Source organism: Pseudorasbora parva, chromosome 15 (genome assembly GCF_024679245.1).
Source record: "Pseudorasbora parva isolate DD20220531a chromosome 15, ASM2467924v1, whole genome shotgun sequence".
In the NCBI taxonomy this organism is placed as follows: domain Eukaryota; kingdom Metazoa; phylum Chordata; class Actinopteri; order Cypriniformes; family Gobionidae; genus Pseudorasbora; species Pseudorasbora parva.
Window position 1 is genome coordinate 24,447,120 of NC_090186.1, and position 18,998 is coordinate 24,466,117.

At 39.5% G+C, this 18,998-nt stretch overlaps 1 protein-coding gene across 2 annotated transcripts in view; it reads left to right on the top strand.

Moving 5' to 3' along the window:
• The window catches only part of tube1 (tubulin, epsilon 1), a 43,715-nt gene that overhangs the window by 3,883 nt on the left and 20,834 nt on the right, over nucleotides 1-18,998 (top strand). For both annotated transcript variants that reach the window (XM_067417418.1, XM_067417420.1), the window contains exons 3-5: nucleotides 1,203-1,255; nucleotides 1,388-1,442; nucleotides 1,760-1,875. In XM_067417418.1, the coding sequence (XP_067273519.1) occupies nucleotides 1,203-1,255; nucleotides 1,388-1,442; nucleotides 1,760-1,875 (224 nt within the window). The remainder of the gene's footprint in view (nucleotides 1-1,202; nucleotides 1,256-1,387; nucleotides 1,443-1,759; nucleotides 1,876-18,998) is intronic.

Consider the following 18,998-nt stretch of genomic DNA (forward strand, 5'->3'; position numbering starts at 1 on the left):
CGTATCCGGTCGGCTAAACTCCGAACACATCTTCCCTTTTTAAGAATGACTTCAGTGCCGCTCTTTGTTCTTTTCTCAGAGGAAAGCTTAACTCCAAGTCTTCCGGAGGCTGGGGCAGAGCTGATTCGAAAGACTGCCGCCGTTCGCCAGTTTCTGTGTTACTAGAAGCACGCAAACGCATCTCGGCCGTCGTCATTATGGCCCCGCCCGCCGACTCTATACACGATGTGATTGGGCCGTCCAGATTCTGAGGAATACAGCTCAGATAGGAATTGAGAGTTGCTAGACCACACTTGCGGGCAAATTAAATTTGCTGCCGCTAGGGTGCGTCTAGATTTCTAGGCTAGAAGACTGGAGTAACGATCCTGAAAATTCAGCTTTGCATCACAGAAATAAATGATAATTTAAATTATAATAAATTAAAAAACAAATATTTTAAATTGTAATATATCACAATATTTAAAAAAAACTATATTTTTGATCAAATAAATGCAGGCTTGATGAGCAGAAGAAACTTTTTTCAAAAACATTACACTTAGGAATGTGTCCAAGCTTTTGGCCTTTACTGTATGTGCCGCTCAAATAGCCTAAAAGGGGCTTTCCTTGCCATTTAATGCTTGGATAACGCACATCTCCTTCCATTTAATAATAATTTTGCCTGTACTACTGTACAACATCAACAGATGAAAACGAGAATTATAATGGATGGAACAAAAAAAGTAAAAAAGAGCCAGAGCAAATACTTTTAAATTGTATCTGCATTTTTATATAGAATCAATACAGAAACAAACTATCTGTGAAATGAGATAATAGTAACACTTCAGTTTATTTTTCGTATAATAACAAGCAAAGAGTGTCAACTGAAAAAAAAAACGCTGCGCTGCCAAAACACACTCAAGCGCCTGTGGTGGACGCACAGCCTTATTGGCATTGGTGTTTTTATAACATTCACTGTAAAATGTATTTTCTAAAATGTGAATGCAACACAAATCTGACTGTATTTAGGCTGGTGCAAATCCTGATCCACTTAAAATGTAGGTTTAAATCATCAAATACATCTCCGATATGTGGACATCTAGCCTACATCTAAACAAGTACAGTTTTTCTCATGTTTACATACAGTCCCCCTTGCAAAATATACATGATCAGATTTTTCTGATCTGAATGAAAACATTAACCGAGTCTTGCTTTTGTGTCTGCAGACAGGAGTTTATGATGAGGCGCTGAGCAGCTTCTTTAGAAATGTTGACCAAAGGTAGCCCCTCTCTCTCCTCTAGCTGTCTTTTCTAGTCTGTTTATGTCACTCTGGTAGTCCACATGTCTTCACTTTGCTGATCCACTTGAGATATTGTGGGATCTCATGTCTGTACTTATGGTGTATTTGTAGGAGAGGGGGTGGAGCAGACACTACAGGGGGAAGGATTACATCTCTAAAGGCCAGGGTGAGCACCATGTCAGTTGATGGATTGGGATTGGAGCATGGAGACATGATTGTAGTATCTGACTTCTACTTTGTATGTGTGAGAGGTGTGGCTTTTAGTTCCTAACGAGTCTTATGCTCATTAGAAAAGGCATTACATGAGCAGAAAGCCAATGTCAGTATACATGGACCAACAATTAAAAGAAAATGTTCTCAGTTGATTAATATACTGTTCAGTACTAAAATAGACAACATGACATTCCTAATTAAAACTTAGAACAACAGAAGTCAGTGGTAAGATAATAGAATAAACAAGTGTGTGTGTGTGTGTCTCTGCAGGCTGTTTTAGTGGACATGGAGGAGGGGGTACTAGGAGAGATTCTGCAGGGGCCGTTGCGTTCTCTCTTCAACAGCACACAACTCATAAGTGATGTCTCTGGTTCAGGGAACAACTGGTGAGGGTCTTTCTCAGCAGGGACTTTGTCACATAGTCTTCATGTATACATGTGGAATGGCTGCTTCTAAAAGGGGCACAGTTCTAACCTGGGGCTGGAAGGTATGGTGTCATACTCTGCAAAAAGAAATGTGTTGACAGGTTAATTTAAAAGCACAGGTACTTGTCAACCTGCTGGGAATTATTGTCTGCCATTCAGTGAACACCCTCCCCCCATTAGAAATCCTAAGGCCTTTGTCCTAAGGCCTATGCAATTCAGACTATACTAAACGTACTCTTGACAGACACATTGCTCTTGGTTCTGTATGGCACTCCTTTTTCTCCAACACCATGGCTAAAGCTCAAAGTAATATTTTATTATTTGGGTTAATGCTATTGTATGCATACAGGGATGGTAATTTCATAATTAGCATAGAACATGTACACTATACACTAGATTTTTTTAACCAGCTTGCACAAGGTGGCAGCATCAGCCCTGGCCATTGTTTCACATAAATAAATAAAAACAAGTTAAACTAGAAAAACGAGTTACGCATGTAATCCTGGTTTCCTCAGTAGGGAATGAGACAACAGTGTGGATTAATCATTTCATCTCCATAAGAACTTTGATTTGCCCCAAAGCAGACTTCTTACGTCAGCCCGTTCTGATTTTGTATGTGCTCATAACGGTAATCTTAATTCTACATTCACACAGAGCACATTACCAGTAATTTACTGTTAATGTTACAACTAGAGATGCACTGACATATCGGCCGGCAATATTTAAAATCAGTGGCATATCAACTATAGCATAAAAAATTCCTAATATAATAAACCAATAACCATTAAATAACTAATATCATCTCTCTCTCTCTCTCTCTCCCTCTCCCTCTCCCTCTCCCTCTCCCTCTCTCTCTCTCTCTCTCTCTCTCTCTCTCTCTCTCTCTCTCTCTCTCTTTCTCTATCTCTATCTATCTCTCTATCTCTCTATCTCTCTATCTCTCTATCTCTCTATCTCTATCTCTATCTCTATCTCTATCTCTATCTCTATCTCTATCTCTATCTCTATCTCTATCTCTATCTCTATCAATTCAATTCAAGATTGCTTTATTGGCATGAATGTAAAAATACAATATTGCCAAAGCGAATTACATAAATAATAATACACATTGACATAAATAATGATAATTGATAGTAATAAGAAAGAAAATATTACAACACCGTATAACTTAACTTGAACTTAAATAACCGGTGTAACAAATTAGAACATTTGATACCACAGTGTTTTAACATATACACACAATCACACATTCAGGGGGTCACTGTGGTGGACAGTAGGGACACACACTGAGGTCAGATGCATTACACACATTACACACACTCACCTGCTGTCTCTCAGGCTGTGGCACGCACACACGTATCTTGCAGCCGCTGTCAGGCTGTCTGTCCCTCTCCTAGTATTATATGTATTTGTTCTATTTCAGTCATGGCTGTAAAGTTATTCATTAATGTATTAAATTTATTAAAGTAGAGGTCTCTTATAGAGATGTATTTGTGACAGTGAAGGAGGAAGTGCGTCTCTGTCTCGATCTCTCCTGTCCTACAGTGAACACACACCCTTTGCTCTCTGGGTAACCAGCTCTTTCTGTGCCTGCCCGTCTCGATGGCCAGACTGTGCTCACTGAGCCTGTACTTGGTCAGGATCCGTCTCTGCTTTGTGTCTCTGACACTCTGGAGATATTTTTCCAATTCATAATTTGATTTTAGAGTTCGATAGAATTGTAATTTACTTTGTGTTTTAGTTTCCTGATCCCAATGTTCCAGATATGTATTCTTCAATTGTTTGGTAATTTGGTTTGTTCTGATGTTCGTGTGAGAAGCAGTGCTGGTCTGAGACTGGTGTGTGTTAGTAGAGTTAGTCTGGTTAGTAAGTCTCAGGACCAGCTGACTGAGGGGACTTTTTTCGGGGTTCAGTTCTTGGGTTTGTAACGCTTTAAAATGTAGCGATTCTGTGGGACTTGATTTAAGGTGCATCCAGAATTTGAGGGATCTTTTTTGCATATTAATAATCAATGGGAATCTGCCTAATTCTGCCCTACATGCATTATTGGGGGTTTTTCTTTGTAATTTTAGGATAATTTTGCAGAATTCAGTGTGTAGGGCTTCTGTTGGATGCCTGTCCCATCTAGTGTAGCTCTGATCACTGAGTGGACCCCAAACCTCACTTCCATACAGCGCAATGGGCTGAATCACACTATCAAAGATTTTAATCCAGATTGGAATCGGTAAATCAGTGGTTTGAAATTTTTTCTTAATGGCATATAGAGCTCTTCGAGCTTTGTCTTTGAGAGCATTCACTGCCAAACTGAAACTCCCCGATGCAGTGATGACCAGGCCGAGGTAAGTGTACTGCATCGTGTGCTCTAGGGCGGTGCTGCCTAGACTGAACTGGTGTCTGTGTTCCTGACATCTGGGCTTTTTCTGAAAGACCATAATGTTGGTCTTTGTGAGGTTGACTGCCAGGGCCCAGTTCTGGCAGTATTTCTCCAGCAGGTCCAGGTGCTGCTGTAGTCCCTGTGCAGTGGGGGACAGCAGCACCAGGTCATCTGCGTACAGCAGGAGCTTTACCTGTTCGTCTCCTAGAGTGAGTCCAGGGCCTGCAGACTGGTCCAGCTGCACCGCTAGTTCATTAATGTAAATGTTGAACAGCGTTGGACTCAGGCTACAGCCCTGCCGCTCTCTATCTCTATCTCTATCTCTATCTCTATCTCTATCTCTATCTCTATCTCTATCTCTATCTCTATCTCTATCTCTATCTCTATCTCTATCTCTATCTCTCTCTCTCTCTCTATCTCTCTCTCTATCTCTCTCTCTCTATCTCTCTCTCTCTATCTCTCTCTCTCTCTCTCTCTCTCTCTCTCTCTCTCTCTCTCTCTCTCTCTCTCTCTCTCTCTCTCTCTCCAAATGGAGATCCAAATGTAATATCTTGTATGACTTCCATGAGCTTGAAGGACTGCATCCATGCGGTTTGGCAAGGATTCATTCAATTGATTGATGAAGTCATCAGGAATAGCTAAGAAAGCAGTCTTGCATGCCTCCCAGAGTTCATCAATATTCTTTGGTTTCGTCTTCCATGCGTCCTCTTTCATCCTACCCCACATATGCTCAATGATGTTCATGTCTGGTGACTGGGCTGGCCAATCCTGGAGCATCTTGATCTTCTTCGCCTTGAGGAACTTTGATGTGGAGATGGAAGTATGCGATGGAGCACCATCCTGCTGCAGAATTTGGCCTCTTTTATGGTTGGGAATATAAGAGGTAGCTAAGATTTCTTGGTATTTTAGACTATTGATGTTGCCTTCCACCCTGCAGATCTCTCGCACACCCCCATACTGGATGTAACCCCAGACCATGATTTTTCCGCCACCAAACTTCACTGTTTTCTGGGTGAATCTCGGATCCATTCTGGCTCCACTTTTCCAGCGTCCATCCTTTTAGCAGGCTGTAGGCCTTGGCAAATGCCACACGGTTTTTCAATTGTCTTTTGTTTAGTGCTGGCTTCTGGGCGCTGATTCGACCATGGAGGCCATTTCGAGACATAATCCGACAAACTGTTCTGGTTGACACAGGGACTTCAGGTGACCAGGTCTCGTGGAGCTCTGCTGCAGTGGAAAATGGGCTGGCCTTGGATTTTCGAGCCAACAAATGGTCCTCTCGAGCAGTTGTCTTGCGGGGTCTGCCTGACCTTGGGCTTGTCAAAAATGTCTCCAGTCTCTTCAAATCTTTTTTTTATCCTCTGTACTTGACGCTGAGACACATTGAAGTTGTCTGCCACATCAGCAGTGGATTTGGTCTTCAGCCTCTTGATAATCAAAACTTTAGTCTCAGGGTGAATCTTAGGCATGTTTGCAGAGGTCTAGTTGCAGTTGATGTGAAGGTCTAGTGTACTGGGATTCTTTTTATACACACTTGAGACCTAATCGATCCATTATTAGTCACAGGTGAAGCTCATATGACAACACTTATGTCTTTGCAAAAATTGACTCAATGGGCTTTACCAAGCTGTGAATATTAGAATACTTTTTGAAAGTTTAGTTTTTCACTGAAACATAATCACAAAAGCTTGAATCTAGAAAATCTAGAAATATATTTCATCGGCACTTTAGGTCAATTTGTACACAAGCGACAATACTTTTGTCAGGGACTGTATATATATATATATATATATATATATATATATATATATATATATATATATATATATATATATATATATATATATATATATATATATATATATAAAATATTAAATTCAGCTTTATTGGCATGACTGTCGGATAGTACAATGTTGCCAAAGCCTTAAACGTGTAACAAGTTATACAGGTATAGATATATAAATGGAGAGTATAATTAAAGAAGAAGAAGAAGGAAAAAAAAAATATACATTGCTATATTGTAAATATATTATGACTCAATAGGTTGTAAAATACAGGGTAAATGGTTACAGAGAAGTGAAGCATCAACTGTCACTTGAAATAACGGTCTTTGTCCAAACATAAACAGTGCTGCTTACGTGATACTTAGTCCATTAAACTCATTTTTAATACTCCAAGGAGATTGGAAACTATATTTCAACTCTTAAAAACACTGAGAGAGTGAATTTGTTGTGAAAACACCCCCTTTACACTTAAAATAACAACTTATTAAAAACTCTGCGCCCACCGGAGAAAAAACTTGCGTCACTTCACTCCCTCTCTCTCGTTCTCTCCCTTGCGTCAGTCGTAACCCACCAATAAGAATACACCTGCCGCTAAAGGAGGTGGGACCATTACTTTCATAAGCCAATCAGAGAGAATGACTGCGTAACCATATTTGCATACTGAGGTCATAAATACAAGTTAACACTTTTTCTAAACATAAGCACTAACAACTTAACCTTCAATAGGAACAATTAAAGTGTTCCTGTACCATTGTCAATAATCAACAGGTATTAACCCAATTTTGCCCAGGGTTACATCTATCTGTCTTATCTATCTGTCTTATCTATCTGTCTTATCTATCTGTCTTATCTGTCTGTCTTATCTCTCTGTCTTATCTATCTGTCTGTCTGTCTATCTATCTATCTCTATCTCTCTATCTCTCTATCTCTATCTCTATCTCTATCGTGCCTTGCGAAAGTATTCGGCCCCCTTGAAATTTGCAACCTTTTGCCACATTTCAGGCTTCAAACATAAAGATATAAGACTGTAATTTTTTGTGAAGAATCAACAACAAGTGGGACACAATCATTAAGTGTGAATGAAATTTATTGGATATTTCAAACTTTTTTTAACAAATCAAAAACTGAAAAATTGGGCATGTAAAATTATTTGGCCCCTTTATTTTCAGTGCAGCAAACTCTCTCCAGAAGTTCAGTGAGGATCTCTGAATGATCCAGTGTTGACCTAAATGACTAATGATGATAAATAGAATCCACCTGTGTGTAATCAAGTCACCGTATAAATGCACCTGCACTGTGATAGTCTCAGAGGTCTGTTTAAAGTGCAGGGAGCATCATGAAGAACAAGGAACACACCAGGCAGGTCCGAGATACTGTTGTGGAGAAGTTTAAAGCCGGATTTGGATACAAAAAGATTTCCCAAGCTTTAAACATCCCAAGGAGCACTGTGAAAGCGATAATAATGAAATGGAAGGATTATCAGACCACTGCAAATCTACCTAGACCTGGCCGTCCCTCTAAACTTTCAGCTCATACAAGGAGAAGACTGATCAGAGATGCAGCCATGATCACTCTGGATGAACTGCAGAGATCTACAGCTGAGGTTGGAGACTCTGTCCATAGGACAACAATCAGTCGTATACTGCACAAATCTGGCCTTTATGGAAGAATGGCAAAAAGAAAGCCATTTCTTAAAGATATCCATAAAAAGTGTCGTTTGAAGTTTGCCACAAGCCACCTGGGAGACACACCAAACATGTGGAAGAAGGTGCTCTGGTCTGATGAAACCAAAATTGAACTTTTTGGCAACAATGCAAAACGTTATGTTTGGCGTAAAAGCAACACAGCTCATCAACCTGAACACACCATCCCCACTGTCAAACATGGTGGTGTCAGCATCATGGGTAAGTGGATGGAGCCAAATACTGATGGAGTCTGCAAAAGAACTGAGACTGGGACAGAGATTTGTCTTCCAACAAGACAATGATCCAAAACATAAAACAAAATCTATAATGGAATGGTTCAAAAATAAACATATCCAGGTGTTAGAATGGCCAAGTCAAAGTCCAGACCTGAATCCAACGCTCTCCATCCAACCTCACTGAGCTCGAGCTGTTCTGCAAGGAGCAATGGTAAAGATTTCAGTCTCTCGATATGCAAAACTGATAGAGACATACCTCAAGCGATTTACAGCTGTAGTCGCAGCAAAAGGTGGCGCTACAAAGTATTAACTTAAGGGGGCTGAATAATTTTGCACGCCCAATTTTACAGTTTTAGATTTGTTAAAAAAGTTTGAAATTTCCAATAAATTTTGTTCCACTTCATGATTGTGTTACAGTTTCATATTATTATGTTTGAAGCCTGAAATGTGGCAAAAGGTTGCAAAGTTCAAGGGGGCTGAATACTTTTGCAACGGACTGTGTATATATGGAACGCCAAACTAATTGTAGCCTCTTTTTTCCTATTTGTACTGGAGATGAGTAGACCAGTGGGGTCTTCTGCTATTGTAGTCCATCCACCTAAAGGTTGTGCATGTTGTGGCTTCACAAATGCTTTGCTGTATACCTCGGTATAGCGTGGTTATTTTAGTAAAAGTCAGCTTCTATCAGCTTCAATCATTTGGCCCATTCTCCTCTGACCTCTAGCATCAACAAGGCATTTTCGCCCACAGGACTGCCGCATACTGGATGTTTTTCCCTTTTCACGTCATTCTTTGTAATCTCTAGAAATGGTTGTGCGTAACAATCCCAGTAACTGAGCAGATTGTGAAATACTCAGACCGTCCCGTCTGGCACCAACAACCATGCCTTGCTCAAAATTGCTTAAATCACCTTTCTTTCCCATTCTGATATTCAGTTTGGAGTTCAGGAGATTGTCTTGACCAGGACCAAACCCTTAAATGCATTGAAGCAACTGCCATGTGATTGGTTGATTAGATAATTGCAGTAATGAGACATTGGAACATGTGTTCCTAATAATCCTTTAGGTGAATGTATTTATTATAAATTATAATTTTGTCTTATCTGTATGGCTAAAAATTAGGGAGTATTGTAAGTTATAGCGGCTGTCATAAAGGAAAATATCCATCAGAATGCGCCGCCGCCTTTGTCGGCCATGGGTTAAAGAAACCGTAGCCTATTTAGTGTCACAGTTAGACTGTTTAAATATTAGCCTATGATATTCTTCTTCTTATTATTATTGTATATGTTGACTATGAAAAGTAAGCAGCATGAGTAAGATATACATAAACATAAGATGTGCATATGTCTGGTGACATGGAGTGGGGTCAGACATGATTTTGACCCCCAGTGCTTCATTGAGTATTGTTTTGTAGAAAGTGTATTTATTTAAAGTGAATTTTGTTTTGTATAAATTTGTATTTTAATTTTGATTAATCTTTCATCAATTAATTGTCTGTATATTTAATAAATAAAAAGCAAACCTAGAACGTCAGGAATGGATTGATATGCGTAACAAACCCACTTGCCTGTTTCCACAGCCTGAGTAAGACTGAAACGCCACTGAGGCAAATCATGAGCAGTCCATGGCTCCAAAAAGTTTCTGAAATTGTGATTTAGATGATGGCTTTTTGTTATGAACTGTAGGCCACATCAATAAATAGCAACAATTTTGTGCTATGGCACTGCCACAGATACAGGCAGTGGAAGAGCCTATTTTATGATGAGCTTGCTTCTGCTTTATGAACATGGAAGTTTGACAAAGGTACAAGCTATATAAATTATATAAATGTGGATAAAGGCATATTTTGTCCACATCGCTATACAACATGTCGTTTTAACATCGTTACACAGGGTGTCCGCGGGGTCTTAAAAAGTATTAAAAGGTGATGATGAATGAAATCCATTTTGGGAAAATTAAGACCCTTGAAAGGTATTGAAAAGTCTTAATGACGATTTTATGAGGTATTACATTTTGTTCAAGCTTTGTCAAAAGAGTTTGACTTCAAAAAGTATTCATGAATATATTTTTCATCCCAATTAGTATTAAAAAACAACGGGGTGCTCAGTCTGAGATTGGCTCGGAGAGCACGCGCCAGGGATGGAAATTAGCACCCGCCACCAGACAAATGCGGGTGATTTTGAGTTGTGGCGGGTAAACTCGCTTCATCTACCGAGCTGTTTCACCTCTTTGTAAACTTACAATGCATGCGAGTGCTGCCATATGTTCGCATATGACCAGTCGCTTTCCCCGTAATCCCCCGCGTGAAGACGCTAATGAAGCGCTGTGAGATCTGTCTGCGCATCATCCGAGAGCGCGCATTCGTCTCATAGCGCGCAAATATTGAGTTCTCTTTCAAGTCTTGTGCTTAAACGGACAAATTCACACAGAAAGTATGTCAACATGTCCATCTTGATGAGTATCCTAGCAGACATGGTCTGTATATGCCTCAAGTGAACTGTATAGAGTTGAGAAAGATGACGCATATCCTTCCATTATGTCTTAAAGGGAGAGTAGCCTTAACTGCTGTCTGTTTAATGTCAAACAAAAGATAAGGACATCACTCAATGCTCTTGATTGAATAGCTTTTGTAAGTTTAATAAGGATTAATCTTTCATTTAAACAGTTAAATATACAGTTATTTTACATTTGATTACTTTATTCAATTTCTGTACCTTTCTGCAGGCCAGTAGGCATGTGCATTATTATTTAATGTACCAATGAGTGCGGTCAAGTTAAACATTTAGTTTGAATTTTATTTGACTAAAATGCAACTCAGAAATTGGGTCTGCAGCATTTTCGAGGTTTGCAAAAATTGTGCATTTAAAAATGAAAATGCACTAGTACACAGGGCCTACAACTCAGAGTATGTTCCTGGTTCAAGACATTCTTCACAAAGCAACAAATCAATGATTCACCATGGAAACAAATACTAAGAGAGAGCACGCCAATGGCAAGTTTTTAATGGCAAGTTACATAATAATAATAATAATAATTCATTACATTTATATAGCGCATTTTTAGGCACTAAAAGCGCTTTACATATAGAAGGGAGAATTTCCTCAACCACCACCTATGTGCAGCATCCACCTGAATGACTGCAGCCATATTGCGCCAGAACACCCACCACACACCAGCTGATTGGGGTTACACCCCTACTCTTTATCGAAGGACATCCTGGGATTTTTAACGACCACAGAGAGTCAGGACCTCGGTTTAACGTCTTATCTTAGGACGGTGCTCATTGACAGTATAGTGTCCCCATCACTATACTGGGGCATTAGGACCCACACAGACCACAGGGTGAGCGCCCCCTGCTGGACTCACTAACACCTCTACCAGCAGCTACCTGGTTGTCCCATTTGGTCTACCATCCAGGTACTGACCAGGCTCAGCCCTGCTTAGCTTCACTGGGAAACCAGTCTTGGGCTACAGGGTGATATAGCTGCTGGCCATATTTACATACATAACCTACTTAGTGCACATCGCCACCTATTTGGTGATTATGAAATATTATTTTCAATGTCTTCATTTAATAAGTAATCTTTATTCACTGAGAATAAAGATTATATTTATTGTTTATCTGATGCAAATTAATTCAATGCAGATCCTTGTGTGAATTTTTTGTGTGTGAATAAAACCTCTACAAGAATATTGGTTGCTTTCTCAAATTGTACATGGCTGTATTATTAGTGCTAGCAGTCAAACATAAAAATAAATAGTCAAAGAAATATTGAAATACTGTTGATCTCATTTTTTTTTGTTCTTACTGAGAATCATTCATAAAAGAGTAAGGTACATTTTGAATTAGCAGGGTATAAGGTGGAATAACATTCATAGCATACTACTCACTACTACTTTTAAAAGGTCTACATTTTACTCCTACTTTGAGTAGCATTTAGGACAGGTATTTTACTCTACAGGAACTACTTTTTATTTTACAAGTAACAGTACTTCTACTTGAGTATGCGTTTTCAGTACTCTTTCCACCACTGTTTCTACTCTCATAAAATACTTGATTTATGTGTTGACTTTTAACTAAATTAATGTTTTTGTGCTGAATATTAAAGGTGTCATGAACTGGAATTTTTATTTTTATTATAATGTTGTCTGAGGTAAACTAATGACGTTCATGTGGTTTTTACTTTCAAAAACATCATAATGAATAAGTAATAGGCTCTTTTTGAAAGAATTCAAAATAATCAAAGATATTTGAAATTGAACAAAGACATTTGTTTTACTGTTTTTAAACAATATTTGTTTAAAATATTTAAACAAATATTTTTTGTTTAAATATTTGAATTTTTCAAATATTTAAAAAATTAAATATTAATTTTTATACATAAAAATCCCCCCCCCCCCCCCCCCCCCCCCCTTATCAGAGGGGCCATTTGGGATTCCTAAAGACAAAGAGATGCTGAAGGCCTGTAGGCCAAATGGGTGCCACACCTGTAGTACAGTGGGGGAAGTTTGGTCTGATTGGTCAGTTTGAATGTCTCAGGGTTTCAGTCACATGGTCAAGGGATAGATAAAAGAAGATTCCAACTGTTGCTCTGGCTCTTATTCTCTGGCTGTCTCTTCTCTTCTGTCTCTCTTCTTCTATTTGTCTTTTTGTCTCTATCTCTCGCTCTCTCTCTCTCTCTCTCTCTCTCTCTCTCTCTCTCTCTCTCTCTCTCTCTCTCTCTCTCTCTCTCTCTCTCTCTCTCTCTCTCTCTCTCTCTCTCTCTCTCTCTCTCTCTCTCTCTCTCTCTCTCTCTCTCTCTCTCTGGTAACATTCTATACTTGCTGGGTACGATTAATGGTATAAGTTTTTATCATCTCATTCATCTATTTTGTAACTATTTTAAGTGTAACCATAATCAGATTTTGTCATTAAATTATTTAAATTATAAATGATTTGCTAACTAGTTTTGATTTGGTATTGACTTTGAAGTGCTACCTATTGCAATACAATATAGTCACATTAAAGCAACAATCTCCCACATATTTTGCTATTGTAACTGTGCTTATTTCTGTCGTTGGTATAAGTTGCAGTGGGTGGTTATAGACAAGAAATGTACAGTTTTCTACCATCTTGCTGATAACGTTTCTTTAGTCGTTCGGCAACCCTGCAGTCAGAGCCACTGTAGGCGATCCACCCTTAACGTTTTGAGGCTCTCTCCTGCATACTCGGTCTCTATGGGCGTGCCTTACTAAAGACTTGGAAGTAAACGGCTTGGATTGGATAATATTTGCATATTATAATGAGCTCCAGTTCCCCTGTCAGTACATGTGGGAATTGTTTTGAAAGAGTGTGGAGAAATGTAAACCCGAATTAATTCCCGAATGGGCTCGCAAAACATCTTTAAACATCTTTAAACACTCGACTTTAAACATCAAGTAAAGAGCATGAACAATGCACATCAAGAAATTAATGTTATTTCACTATTTAAGATTTAAGGCCGGTGGTTTTGGTAGCCCAGGGACTTTGGGCTTTACGAGCCATGGCCCATAAACGTCAGAGTCCGATTCAGAGTATTCATTAAAAATAAAGTTCATCCATCCATTCATAATATTGGAATCCGAATGAAGCTTATGCAGTATATTTATTGCTAAGAAGTTGGATCCGGTTTAGCTCCAGGTAGGCCTGTGTCATGTCAGTGGGATGAGATTACGTGGCTACATAATCAGGTGTTGTTTTTATTCTGTTGAGGCAGTGTTTCACCTAAGGGTGTGCCGGTTTCAGAATAGGTGACGGTTATGATGTGAGTCAAATGTGACGGTTCGTAACATAAACGTAACATAAAAAATGCATTAACAGTCTGACAGTCATAAACAGGACTCAGGCCACAGCCTGTATAGAAAAATAAATTGTTAACTTAATGTTTGAAACAGCAGGTTATCAACTTAATCGATATGAAGTGCCACTATGCAATCATCACAGCTTTCAGCTTGTCTGTCACATTAGATGTCGACGCCTTCCTCTCAAGGTTATTATAGTTTTGCTTTTTTAAATTAGTTTTTATTTTATTATCGTTTTCAATTTTGCTAGTTTCAATGGTTTTGCTAGTTTTAGTTTAGTTTTTATTTTGCACATACATTTCTATTTAGTTTTTATTTATTTAGTTTCAGTTTTAGTTTTAGTAATTATAGTTTAGCAGAGTTACCATAATGAAGTGTAGAGACCAAATCAAGGTTTTTAATTTCAGCAAAGTTTAATTAACAGATTAGAGTTTAATCTTACTAAACATCCTTAAGTGAAATAACTTGATAAACGAGCATTATTGTTTAAACCCAGGACGGTCTTACAAAACATGCAGTAAAGTTGGGTCTTCACCTTTGAGCAAAAAAGCTTGAGTCAAACTATGACCTATACAGGATCTATCTTAAAGAACAAAATAGATGCAACGTAAAATATAAAAGTAAAAATTATAAATTCCAGACAAACTCACTCATAACAGATGAAATATTGTTAAACAATTAAAAGCTTATTTTAATTTCTTCAGTAGTACAATGTAGGCTAGCAGTGTCTACACACTGTTTTGCTCTGTGTGTGTGTGTGTGTGTGTGTGTGTGTGTGTGTGTGTGTGTGTGTGTGTGTACATGTTTTTCTAGCCTGGTGAGGACTTCAAACTGAATGCACACAGACTCATGGGGACTCGTGTCACCGTGGGGACCTAAATTGAGGTCCCCATGGGTACAAAAGCTTATAAATCATACATAATGAGTTCTTTTGAAAATGTAAAAATGTAGAAAGTTTCCTGTGATGGGTAGGTTTAGGGGCAGGGGCAGTGTAGGGGGATAGAATATATGGTTTGTATGGTATAAAAACCGTCTATATGGCAAGTCCCCACAAAGATAGCGCACCAGACGTGTGTGTGCGTGTGTTTGTTGTGCTATAATTGTAATGGGGACCAATGTCCTCACTTATCTAGTAAAATATTATGATAACTGACTAGTAAGGACATTTGACTGGTCCTCACTAGTTAAAAAGGCTTATAAATCGGCCAAAACATGTTTTTATTTAAATCTATTGTTTTGCACGTTCTTGGGATGGGTAGGTTTAGGGATAGGAATTGAGTTAGGAGATATAAAATATCATTAACCTGATATAAAATCAATGGAAGTCCATGCAATGTCCTCACTTATATAGTGAAACAAACCTGTGTGTGTGTGTGTCCTGGCATTCCCTACTTTGTGGGGAAATGTCTCCACACAGATAATAATATTATTAGTAGTAAATGATTATGATAACACCTTTGAGCCTGTCAATATTATGCAAACATGAAATCTCAAACGCACAGTAGGCTAGTAACGTTATTTGCTAATATAGTTGCTGACTTTTGCGCCTGCGTCTCTCGTCACGTAAGAAACGGCATTCTAAAGCAGTGAGCTTAAAAGAAGTTCAACGTGCATCTCATTACCTTGTGTTATTTCCCCTTTCACTGCCACGGACGCATTGATTCTTTGTGAACTGCCGTTTAAGACTAGCGATGTGTTGACTGTCTGCACGCGTCCATCACAGGACAGCGGTTAATCTCCTCCTAAGATCACTTCACGCGCAGTAGCGCAATATACACTCCCTCAACCGCCACAGTCAGATTTTCCACCACATTAAAGAGAGCTTATTAACAACGAAAACGAATATTTATTTTTGCTAATTATTATTTTATTTCAGTTAGTTTTTTAGTAAGAGTAGTTAGTTTCATTTAGTTTTAGTTTTTTATTTATTCAGATTTTTAAATTTTATTTCAGTTTACGAAAATGTTTTTTGACCAATAGTTTTAGTCTTAGTTTCAGTTTTCGTTTACGAAAATAACCTTGCTTCCTCTCCAGCAGCTGGAATTTGTTTATGGATGCCATAGCAACTCTCAACTGCCACCAGGACTTATACGGTTTTATAAAAGCTATTTATTCGTTGTAAAGTGTAATAATCATCTCAGAGAAAAATAAATTCTAATGTCAGGCGCAGTTGAAGTAGTTGATTGTTTGCTTACATGGGTAGGTTTAGGGACGGTGTCATCATGCCAACATTATCTTCATAACTATCTTCAAAAATAAGAAGTTTATCCCTCTCTTGTTAACATTATAGCTTGGTGCATGTGAGCTCGGCGAGCGCTCTGTACGTCATATAAGGACACACACTCAAAAGTAATCCGGTCAGGTCGTGTACTACATGGTTAAGCATGTTGGTGTATTTACGTGCCAATTTTGCTAAGAGCGGATAGTGCGTTTCATTGTCTTCACCATGCTAGTGGATTAGCCGTAGAGTCGATTGGTTGTTCTTGGAGATAGCGGGTTAACTCCGTGTCAGCGCAGGTTGTTCTTGGAGATAGCGGGTTAACTCCGTGTCAGCGCAGGTTGTTCTTGGAGATAGCCGGTTAACTCTGTGTCAGCGCAGGTTGTTCTTGGAGATAGCGGGTTAACTCTGTGTCAGCGCAGGTTGTTCTTGGAGATAGCGGGTTAACTCTGTGTCAGCGCAGGTTGTTCTTGGAGATAGCAGGTTAACTCTGTGTCAGCGCAGGTTGTTCTTGGAAATAGCGGGTTAATTCCGTGTCAGAGCGCGCTCTGGGGGCAGAGATTTCAGACCTCTGTTTATTAAGGAGATGATGATCTCCAAGATTTCTCTTCTTGGTAGAGGGTGGTGCACAGACCTCTCCTGAATCATCTCCAGCAGTAGCAGCCTCCGAAGCACCACTAACTCCACCTCCGTTTCCCTCGTCAGCTGATACAATTTCCCCTCGGAGTGCATCTTTTTTTTTTATGTTTGTAAAAAATATTTTTTAATAACATGGTTTTGGCGGTTATAGCGTTCTAATGATGGTGTTTAACTATAACCGTCGGTCTCACGGTTATTTACTAAACATCACACCCATCTGTCAAAGTCCGTGGCCGAGTATGTTAGATGCTAATGCATTCGCTTGAAGCTTAAAATAAACAATTCGCATGTTTTGGGTGCTTGTATCATGTAAGCAAGAGGGGCTTTCTGGCATGTTAATGAACAGTCGCACATTATGGTTTTTGACTGTTTAAAGGGGGGGTGAAACACTCAGTTTCAGTTAATCTCATGGCAATCTTGAGTACCTATAGAGTATTGCATCCTTCATATCTCCGAAAAGTCTAGTTTTATTATATTTATAAAAGAAATATAGGCTGTACCGAGTCTTTCCGGAAAAAAACAGAGCGCCTGGAGGCGTATCGTGTGGGGGCGGAGCTAAAGAATGACGAGCACCCCTAAAGCGGTGACGTCCTCAAGCGTGGAGAAACCCATGTATGCTATCGACCCATGTATGCTATCGATCGGATTCAGCTAATACGTGATCCAGAATCAGGCTGAAATAAATTGAACAGGAGAAACAGCAACAGCAGGACATCCGTCTCTATGGTATGTACTGTATTTAGTGGCATATGTCAACATTTGTGTGTCTTTACTCGCAGTTTATGAGGACATGATTCGGTTTATGGACTATTGTATGCGACTAAACCTTAGCAGTAGCAAGCAAAACGGTTTTGCAAGTCAGACTAGTGTAACGTTATACATAGAACAACAACGGAGTAACGCTAACCCATAGCGCATTTGAATGACGAAGCACGCGATCGTATCGTTTACTGATGTTTACTCACGCGACGAGCCAACAGCATAGACATTTGAAGCAGTTTTACTCACCGGCTGCTTCCAAAGCAGGACCAAACCTTTATCGCTGGGGCCGCTCCGTCAAAAACACACTTCTTTGGTATGATTTGGTGAAGTCCTGTGACAGCAGTGACCGTGGAAATCCGCGATGTTGTGAAGCTTCCCGCCATTTCTGCGTTCAAATCGCTTCAAATGCAGCGCTGCCTTCCGGGAATGCTGTGCTGAAGCGTTGAAGTCGCTTGATGTCACCCATTAGCCTGACAAGCCAGACCCACATCAAGATGTTTGGTCTGGAAACTCACCATAGACAGGGCGCAATCCAAGGGGCGGGATAAACGGTTGTCTTTCTAACTCCCTCTGCACGCGATAGGATAGCGCTACACCAACCAGAGCAACGAAGGTGAAACAGAGCTCGCTGATAGATTAAACATTCACCGTATCCGGTCGGCTAAACTCCGAGTCATTATGGCCCCCACCCGCTGACTCTATCCACGATGTGATTGGCCCGTCCAGATTCTGAGGAATACACCTCAGACGTGTATTGAGAGTTCCTAGACGACACTTGCGGGCAAATTAAATTTGCTGCCGCTAGGGTGCGTCTAGATTTTTAGGCTAGTCATCCAAAGGAATAAAGAAGAGCGGCAGCGCGGCGTGTCATAAGTGTTCACGGACGACTGGATCTGCAGCTTGAGAGAGTGTTTATGGGCGTGCATTTCCTCTCTCGCGCGCACCCACCCTACCGGGAGAAGAGCCCGTATGGCCCATACAAGGACCTTCCGCTCTATTGTCAAGTAGACCCATACTCGAAAAAAACTGTCCGAAACTTGTGAGAAACCGGAAGGAGTATTTTTGACAAAGAAGTACTCCATCAAACGTCCAACATTAGTTTTTGAAACTTTGTCTATGTTTAGGATGGGAATCCAAGTCTTTAACAGTGTAAAAAGCTCAGTATGCATGAAACGGCATTTCACCCCCCTTTAAGTGGTTCTTCATATGTCAGTGCTCAAGTTCGGTTGCACGTCATCTTAATTATACAGGTATTCAGAAACATTGATTTTGATTGGCATGACACCAGCCAGTGAAGACATTTTCATGTTATCTCACATTTGTAGTGTTAAAAAATTTCAAATGCCTATGGGCATTTAACATTTCACAAAATCAACCAACCGAGGCATTGTGTAGGTGTGTTATTAATGCAAAAACTGATCAAAAGTTGCAAAGAAATGTAGATTAAATAGTTTAACTTTATATTCATTGATGTTATTTAAGCACCAAATCATTAAAGACTGGAGTAATGAGACCAGGAAATCATTTCATTTTAAAACATTTAACTAGAAAATTATTTAAAACTTCA